We start from the raw sequence: 9,414 nt of genomic DNA, 5'->3' as shown, positions 1-9,414 counted from the left end.
TTGGACTGGATGGTCTTAGAGGTGTCCTCCAATCCTGATGGTTCTAGGATTTGCCTGGGGTGTGAATTGGGGGTTTCAGATGTGCATGTCCATACACAGAGCTGCAAAAGGACAATCTCCTTAGCAAATACAGAGTACTTTGTTAAGGATCTGACCCTGTCAGAAATTCTTGTGTTAGAAAATAAAGCAAAAGGCCTGATAAAATGTAATTAGCTGGTAACAAAGGAGCTTTGTATCTTTTGTAGGTCAACAGCTGAGTGTGTTTGACAAGAACTGAAAGTCTAATGTCTCCTGTAGCAACCATGACACTAGTCATTTTTAAATCCACAGTGCCAACGGGACTCTGCTTTTCATTAGCCTTGCCCAAATTTCTGTGTATCCTCCGAAGTCATTTAGCTCCTGGATGGAGAGTTAGGGATCCTTGTGATTAGGGAAAATGGCAGTTTTTAACGATATTCAACTGGTGCTGTGGAGGTTTAGCAGGAAACTTGGGAGAAAAAGACTTCCAGCATTAAAAAATCACAGCACTGCAAAATTACAAGCAAAATTACAAGTAGAATTGTCTATTGTTATTTCAAGAGTGACTGTGACAGAGAACTGAAGATAGGCCAAACCACTACCTGTTGAGTAAAATACCACCTTAGGTCAAAATGAGTTTCATCTAGATATGTCCCTAATAAAGAAGTGTGTACAGTTGAGAAGTCTCAGAGCTAAAAAAATCACAGCACTGCAAAATTACAAGCAAAATTACAAGTAGAATTGTCTATTGTTATTTCAAGAGTGACTGTGACAGAGAACTGAAGATAGGCCAAACCACTACCTGTTGAGTAAAATACCACCTTAGGTCAAAATGAGTTTCATCTAGATATGTCCCTAATAAAGAAGTGTGTACAGTTGAGAAGTCTCAGAGCTAAACTCCTGCAGCAGTTCTCTCTTCCTGTTAGGAAGCACTTCTTGCTTGTTTTTTGTTCCTCCAGAGGAGCTGAGCTCTCCAACAGCCTTGTCTAGGCAGAGGGATGTAGCTATGGAGCTCCTGCAGTGCTTCCTGTAAAGCTGGAGAAATCCAGGGAGTAGAAGAGGCTTCACCCTGGGCCCAGGAGCAGAGCAGCAGGTTGGCAGCTGTGCCCATCAGCTGAGTGGTGCTGGCAGGGCCAGTGCTCACAGGCAGAGGAAGTTGAGAGGCCCCTGGCAGCACACAGGGGCTGGAGCCTTCTGTGGGAAGGATCTGCCCTTGATCTGCCACTGGTGTCTGATTTCTGCTGGCTCCCTTTTCTCTCTGTTGGGAGTGAGGTGTCTGTTCACGTGTGTCACCAGGGTTTTCCCTGGGTGCTGTGTACTCCTTTCTGTGTATATTGGAGTGACTGCATGGTCCTTGCTATCCCTCAGAAACCACTTCATATTTGGAGTGGCAGTTGCAAAGTATTCAGCAGATCCTTGTTTGGGTTGTGTGTATTTTGGAGAACAGTTTTTCTGCACCACAGTGTTCTAGACCTGCCGTGTGTCAACCCAGAAGCACCCAAAGCAGGCTGAAAGCAGCTCAGTTCTGCTTCTTTGGACTGTTGACCAAACTTGGTCACTTGGAAAAGCTATTTCAGGGGCTCCTGCTTAATGTCCTTCATGTGAAGTCAGCAGCAGGTTGGGAACCAGTGTGTGAGCTCACTGTCCCAGCCAGATTTTCTCCACCTTTGAGCCAAACTGGAGTGGATTTCAGGATCCCAGGGGAGGTCCTACTGTTGGCATTGCTGGGTGGTTCAGCTGCAGTAAAACTGCTTTAAGCCTCCAAATTAAAAGGAGAGAAAGGAGTTCTACAGAGAGTTCTCAGAGACACTGAGCAAGACGTTACAAATACCTCAAGGAGATAAAAATGGGTATTGAAACTAGGTTGGAATTATGACCTGCTATGCCTAGGAGTCAGCTTTGAAAGGAGAGTGGTGGAATATTCAGTAATTATGATCCTTAGTGTAAACAAGTATTTTGGTTCATGTTGGCATTCAGATATTTTTTCTTAATGAATTTTCGTGCTGTGCAGTTTAAATGGATGACGCCATATTCTCATGGCAGAGATAAATCTAAACCTGAAAACCAAAACTTTGAAGTAAGTTACTATGAAGTGTTTATATATACAGTGTAGGTTTATTATAACTTAAGAGTTAGTATATTTCTTCCATGTTTTCTGTTTAAAAGCCAAAGTCACTGTTGAACAACAGAGCTGGAAGGTGCATCCTTTGGATGGCAGCAGTGCTGTGTGGGACTTCATTCTGTCTCCTGGTGTTCTGGGGCATTAGAGTCTAAAGTTAGTCAATACTTTGCATTCTAGAATGTTCTCAGAAGTGTCTGTTCAGAGTCATAGAATGAGCAAGACTGAAGGAGATCTCTAAGATCATCAAATCCAACATTTAACCTGTCACTGCTGGAACCCCTAAACCCTAAACCAGATCCTCCAGTGCCACATCCAGACACCTCTGAAACACCTCCAGGGATGGTGACTCCACCACCTCCCTGGGCAATATCCCAGGGCCTCAACACCACAACAGGGAAAACATTTCTCCTCACATCCAATCTGACTCTGCCCTGGTTCAGCTCAAGGCCATTCCCTCTAGTCCTCTCCCTGCAGCCCTGGCAGGACACACATCCCCCACCTCTCTCCAGCCCTGGCAGGAGCTGCAGAGAACCATGAGGTCACCCCTGAGCCTCTTCTCCAGGCTGACCAAGCCCAAGTCCCTCAGCCCTTGCCCATGTGCTCTAGCCCTTTGCTGCCCTCGTTGCCCTTGGCTGGACTCGCTCCAGTGCCTCAATGGCCTTTGGGCAGTGAGTGCCCAAAGCTGAGCACAGCACTGAGCTGGGACCTCCCCAGTGCCAGGGTGTTTGGATCTTGCTGAAGAGGTGATAGTCTTGCTCAAGGTTAATTGATCCTTTCTCTCCTGCAGGTTCATGTTGGGGAGAGGTCTCAAGCGCAAGCTGAGTGACTATGAGGAGAACATGGCTGGACTCTCCAGTGCCTTTGACTCCAGTCGAAACCTGCCATACCCACTCAAGAGGCAGTTGGTGCTCAACATGTGCCTCACCAAGCTCCAGACATACAAGATGCTGGTGGAACCAAACCTGCGCCGCTCTGTCCTCGTAGCCAACACCGTGCGGCAGATCCAGGAGGAAATGAGACAGGAGAGCAACCAGCAGCCCATGACCATCTGCCCTGGCATCGCTCCTAGTTTTCACAGCTACACAGGGGTGGAGCCATCTTGGATTTCCCTTCAGTTTCCTTCAGGTGTTGGTCAGCAGGAGCCTCACTGCTGCGACTGCGACGTGCTGTCGGGGGAAGACCCCATCGAGAACAGCCTGCTGATTGTCTCGGATGATGACATGTCATCTGCTATTTCATCCATACTGAAGGATCTAGACTTTGTAGAAGATATAAGCCCTTCTACATGTCTGGTTCCTACTGGAGATGACCAGCCCAGGTTTGCAGAAAATCCTGGTCTAAAGCTAGAAGACGAGAGACAGGATTTGAAGGGAGCTGAGTGTGTCTTTGGTTCCTTTGAGATTTCAAACTCAACCAGTTACTTGAAGGATCTGGCAATAGATGACATCTTTGAAGACATTGACACTTCAATGTATGACTCAGACTTCTGTTGCCCCCCACTTATGCCACCCAGATCACCATCTCTTGCTGCAGAGGAACCGCTGAAAACCTTCCCATCCTGTAATTCTTCATCAGCAAACAACATTCAGATCTGCAGAACAGACCTGAGTGAGCTGGACCACATCATGGAGATTCTGGTTGGATCCTGATACTTGTTTTACCCAAAGATACTTTTGAGCTGCCACTTTCACTTGGTTTCAGGAAAAAAAAAAGCCACTGGAAACCTTGTAAAGAATCCTCGAAAACACAAACTAAAGAGCAATTTGTAGTAGGATTTTTCTAACCAATTCCAAACCTTAGAAACCAAAAAGAAAAAAAGTGGCAGATTTTTGGGTTTTTTTAAAGAAATATTTATTTATCAAAACTGTGCAATCATCATTCTCCTTCCTTGCAGGGGGTGTGTGTGTGTGGAACCATAGGCATGTGCCCTCAGCACCTCTCCTGCCTCTGTCAATAGACTTTTTTAATGTGCAATTTTTGATTTGTCAGAAGAATTTACATGCAAAACGAATTTCCTATGAGATGATCTTTTACAAAGCCTCCACTTTATTTTTCATAGCAGAGTCTATGCCAGGTTGGCACCTGCCAAGCTGCAGAGTTTGGACCGTGTGGATTGCAGACACTTTCCTAAGAGTTTGGGTCTATTTTAACACTGAGACATTCTTTGCTTTCTCGCGGTCAGAAAAAGCAAGATCAAGACACTTCCCCACAAAGTCTCTTTGCGTTTTCTAAAGCGTTCAGAACTATTTATTTTTGTAAATTTTATAGCCTTTCTACATTTTACTACATTGTTTCATCATAGTTCAGATACCATGGACTCCTAGTTGGATGTGTTTAGCACTACCTCTGAGCTGAAATGCTTTAACTCTTTCGAGTGCTTCATCTGAGACTGCAGATCTTTTTGGGTTCTGTTTTGTTTTGCTGGGGGGGGGAAGGTCCTTCTAACTCCTTGAGCTGATCCTTTGTGACCTAGCTGCTTTGTGAAATCAAGGGTATTCAATGTTTTAAAACCTTTTTAAGTATTTGCAAACGTAATTTATATGTAGATTGTGCAATTTACCATTTTTTTTCCTGTCAGTATTATGTGCTTAGATTTGGAAGAATCTCAGCATTCCTTCAGTTCAAACTCTCCCTGTGTATGTTGGATTCTCTGGTGGGAAAACACTGTCCTTCAGCCCTGCTCTCACTGCAGAGCGTAAGATGAGTTTTTATGTGCAATATTATTTAAAAAGACACATTTCTAGAACTTGGCATTGTGGGAAGAAACACTTCAAACCTCTAGCACCTTCGGAGGATACTGAGAGTCACCACAGAACCATCAAGGTTGGAGGAGACCTCGAAGATCACCGAGTCCAACCGTTCACCTGTCACTGCTGTAAGCCCTAAAGCACATCCCCCAGCATCAGATCCCACGTCGTGGATGCTGCGGGGAGCCAAGCTGAGAACATTTACTGCTGCAGCAGCGCTGGGAGAGCTGCTGGCACAGCCCTGGGTGAGTCACAGCCATGACTCAGTTCCGCCCATTGCTCAGGCTCTGACGTGGCCCCAGGCAGGTCCTGCCTGGCCTTGGGCTCATCCTGCTGCTGCAGCCTGTGCTGGGCAAGGATAGACAACCAGCAGAGATTTGCAGTGAGAACCACTTGGATCCTGTGTTTCAGCCTGAGCTGAGGTCTGCGTCCCTCCCTGCCACCACCGTCTTCTCAGTCACACACTTGCACATTACTTTTTTGGGGTTGTTTTTTTTTTCTCTTCTTATTTTTTAATTCTCAAATTTTTCCTTTGTTCTGGAGAGCTGCAGCACCTGTCTTGTAAGAAAGCTTTGCTTTGGTTTATGGTATTTTTTTGGAGGGGTTTTGCTGTTGTTCTGCTGAGACTTTTCCCACATCAGCAGAGGAAATAAGTGTTCCCTGTGTGTTGCATCTCACACAGGTTGAGATCCTGGCCCTGGTGAAGGGCTCAGGGATGTCACCTGGGGTTTCTAGTCTTAACTGGTGCTGTGGCACACCAAGATCTCCATGTTTTCTTGTGATTCTCTCAGTTAACACTTAGCTGCCAATACACTTTGGTATCCCAAGGCCATGGAGAACCAGTTCAGGTCACATCCTCACAGCCATCTGGGTCTGTTAGCAACCCAAGGGTATAAATGTATTTATATGCATATATTGTATGGATTCTAATATAAATCTTGCTGATCTAAAGTATTTTGCATTGCTGGATAAAGGGATTTGCTTGAAGAGTGTATGATTAGTCCTTGATGAGGTACAGCTTGGGAATGTACACGGATTGTGCATCATCTCTAGACTACTCTGGCTTTTCCTCAGCCTCTACTTTTGTATCCAAACTAGGACTGAAGAAATCCTTCAACTGTTAAGGGCCTTCTGCACTGTGATGAAACAGAGTTGTGGTGAAAAATGTCTTTGGGTTCAGTAGTTCAGAGGAGAGAAGAAAACTGCATCTCACTTCTTTTTGTATTCAGAAACGTGGAATGTGACTATGCAGGAAAGATATTTTGGTATGAGAATTTGTATCCACGTAACAAATAGTGAACAGTTATTAAAGCCACTTACCTTGCAGCCCCTACAACAACAGTAGATAATTTGCTTTTCAACCTTTACACACTTGAGGATGGTGGGGTTTTTTTGTATACTACAGGAAAAAGAGAGTAAGTCCTTGGTAGATGTTTTATCAGCCACTCAAAATGCAATTTTTCGTTCGAGTCCTTGCTCCAAAGCTCTGTTTCTCAGTGGTTGCTTGTGTCACAGTGCCAAGACCATCAGCTGGGATGGAATGCAGTTGGGTTGTGTATGGAATTACGTGCAAAGGGAAGTTTGATTTTTTTTAAAATATGCACAAACAACTTTTGAAATCCTTCCATGTAAAATGAAGTTAGAGGCTAGTTGTGGTGGACCTATTTATTGTATGTTTGGAAATAAAAGCCACAGTTTTGCAGTTTAAACCATTGATCTTTTGCAGCCTTCAGTTTTTCCCTGGGGTTAAGAACAACACCTTGGCCTGTTCCTCACAAAGGTGTGACATTTCCCCAGGGTTTTGTGCCTTTATTTCATCTTTACACCACCATTTCTCCCCAGAAATACTAAACCTGGCCAGAAATCATACAGGGCAGAGTCAGATTGGATGTGAGGAGAAATGTTTTCCCTGTTGTGGTGTTGAGGCCCTGGGATATTGCCCAGGGAGGTGGTGGAGTCACCATCCCTGGAGGTGTTTCAGAGGTGTCTGGATGTGGCACTGCAGGATCTGGTTTAGGGTTTGGGGGTTCCAGCAGTGACAGGTTAATGGTTGGACAGGATGATCTTAGAGGTCTCCTCCAGCCTTGGTGGTTCTAGGATTCCATGATCAGTTCTGTAAGGCGGATGAGTTATAATGAGTTGCTATCAAAACCCATATTAGCAGCGAGGAGTTAAGCTCTGAAGATGCAGAAGTGTCTGTAGAAATGTGTGTGCTACTAAAGCAGATGTTCAGGGAAGCTGGAGGATTTTTGGCATTCCAGTGCTTCCCCAGCATTCCCAGGCATCTCCACTGAAAAAGGAAAAAATGTTGCAACTTCATTCCAGACATTTTTGCCTCATTATGACCATTTTGCCCAGCAGAGCACTGAGCTGGACTGGCTGTGCCTTTCACCCAAGGCTCTGCTGTGGGGTGGCAACTTCAGGGGTTCTCACCCATTTTTCAGTAGAAAGAGCAGAAACTTCTGCTGGATGTGACTTCAGCATTGTTTCTCCTCTTTGAATCCTTCGGAGTGAATCTGGAAAGTCAAACTTGGATCCACAGAGAAGATTGGGGTTTAACAATCATCACAGTGCAGCTCATTCTCAGCCAAATTTCCTCTGCTGTCTTAAGTGGAGTAGGAGAACTTCGTGTTTAAGCTATTAAAAGTGATTTTCATCATTTAAAATCTCAGAGTACTTTGAAATCCTGCACTGCCTCCCTGCACTTTGGAAAAAAAAACCTGGTAAACTTTTACAAGGCTTTTTTTGGTTGTTTAACACTCCAAGTCTTCTGTGGTACCAGTGGTGGCCTCGTGGTATAGTTAGAAACCAAAGAATTACAGAATCACAGGATCATCAGAGCTGGAAGGGACCCTTGAGGATCATCCAGTCCAACTCTTGCCCTGCACAGACATCCCTGACCATCACACCCTGTGCCTCAGAGAATTGGCCAAACACCTCTGGAGCTCTGTCAGCCTTGGGGCTGTGACACTGCCCTGGGAGCTGTTCAGTGCCCAAACACCTCTGGGGAAAGAAGAACCAGTTGCTAATCCCCAGCCTAACCCTCCCCTGACACAACTTCAGCCCATTCCCTGGGTCCTGTCCCTGGTTCCAGAGAGAAGAGGTCAGAGCTGTCACTATAGGCACAGCCAGGCTTGCCCTGTCCTGGGGTCTGATTGTTCCCCCTCCATTTTCAACTCTTATATCACTATTCTTAATTAAATTCCACATTTTAGACTATGCACTGAAAACATTTCAGTCTTTCACAATGAAGTTGGTCTTGGGTTTCTGTTCCAGAGCTGTTTGTAGCATCATTCCACAGAGTAAACATTTTAGTAACTACATTGCTAATTCGAACTTTATAAAACTTTGGTCTCTGTGTGTATTTTCCCTCTCAGTAGAAGCGAAGGGCATTCCTGTCTGGTTCTGCTGGCCAAAATTCTCCCCTTGCTGTAGTTTTCACCCTTTCAAATCCTAAGCAAATGTCAGAACTCTGTGGGATTTGCTTTCCTCAGATACAGAGCACAGTAACACGTTTGGCACATCAGAACTGAAGCTTTCACTGCTGTGAGCTCACAACTACGAGGAGAAGTAAGTAAAGTCAGAGCTCAAAATGTGCTGAGATGTTGGAGAATGGAGGGACATAATCCTGGGGAAGGCCAAAAAGAGCTAGGCCTCAGTCCCCTGGGAACGTACAGACACAGTCCTGGGAACACACCTGGGAATGCAGTGTACAAGCAAGGCTCTGGAGATAGTAACTTATATAGATAGGGAGTAACTCAGCTGGGCAGATGGCAGATGGCAGGGGTAACTCGTCCTTGGGGGTGAAACAAACAGGTTCGAGAAAAACAGCTAGGAATGCACCCAAGCCTGGGAAAGCAAGAGATAAGCCTCACAGCTGCAGCTGTGAGTGAGGGGAGTACCTGAATGCTATCTCTAGAGCTTAGCCAATTAAAAGTGATTGATAGTTATATGCCTGTCCTGCACTGTATAAAGAAAGGGCCTGTCGGACAATAAAGATGGAGCTTGCTGTATCACCCACACAGAGTCGGCCGCTTGCTTCCCCATGCGGAACCTTCACCTTTCCCAACACTGAGACTCCGAGTTTTGTCCCCTTCATGCTCCTTTTTGCCAGCACAGGCGCCTGGCAGGGCTCGGCACAGGGGAGGAGCAGGACAGGGAGGCTCAGCTGGGTCAGGGCACAGGCAGGAACCAGGAAATGACTCAAGGAAATGAACAGTCACTACTTGTGCAGAACATGTCAGAGATGTTTCTGGCACCCCTCAAATCCCAGGATAACCACAGCAAGCAATGCTGATTTTACTCTGCAATCCACCTGCAATTTGCCACAGAGACAATGGGTCATCTGGTCCAACCTCCCTACTCCAGCAGGGCCACCCCAGAGCACATGGCTCAGGATTGTGTCCAGATGGGTCTGGAATATCTCCAGTAAGGGAGAATCCACGACCTCTCTGGGCAATCTGTTCAGTGCTCAGTGACTGCACAGCAAAGAAGTTCTTCCTCGTGTTCAGGTGGAGTTTCCTGGGC

The 9,414-nt window shown here is 45.7% G+C and overlaps 1 protein-coding gene across 1 annotated transcript; it reads left to right on the top strand.

Annotated features, from left to right (window-relative positions):
• The first annotated feature begins 2,916 nt into the window (after window positions 1–2,916).
• On the top strand, window positions 2,917–3,789 carry LOC103807755 (SERTA domain-containing protein 2-like). The gene has a single exon (XM_009080501.1). The coding sequence runs from the start codon at window positions 2,932–2,934 to the stop codon at window positions 3,787–3,789; it is 858 nt and encodes a 285-aa protein (XP_009078749.1). The 5' UTR covers window positions 2,917–2,931.
• The last annotated feature ends 5,625 nt before the right edge of the window (window positions 3,790–9,414 follow it).

Source organism: Acanthisitta chloris, unplaced genomic scaffold, assembly GCF_000695815.1.
Source record: "Acanthisitta chloris isolate BGI_N310 unplaced genomic scaffold, ASM69581v1 scaffold40428, whole genome shotgun sequence".
NCBI classification, from domain to species: Eukaryota; Metazoa; Chordata; class Aves; order Passeriformes; family Acanthisittidae; genus Acanthisitta; species Acanthisitta chloris.
The sequence above is the reverse complement of the archived record's forward strand: the minus strand, read 5'-3'. Positions and strand labels throughout refer to the sequence as shown.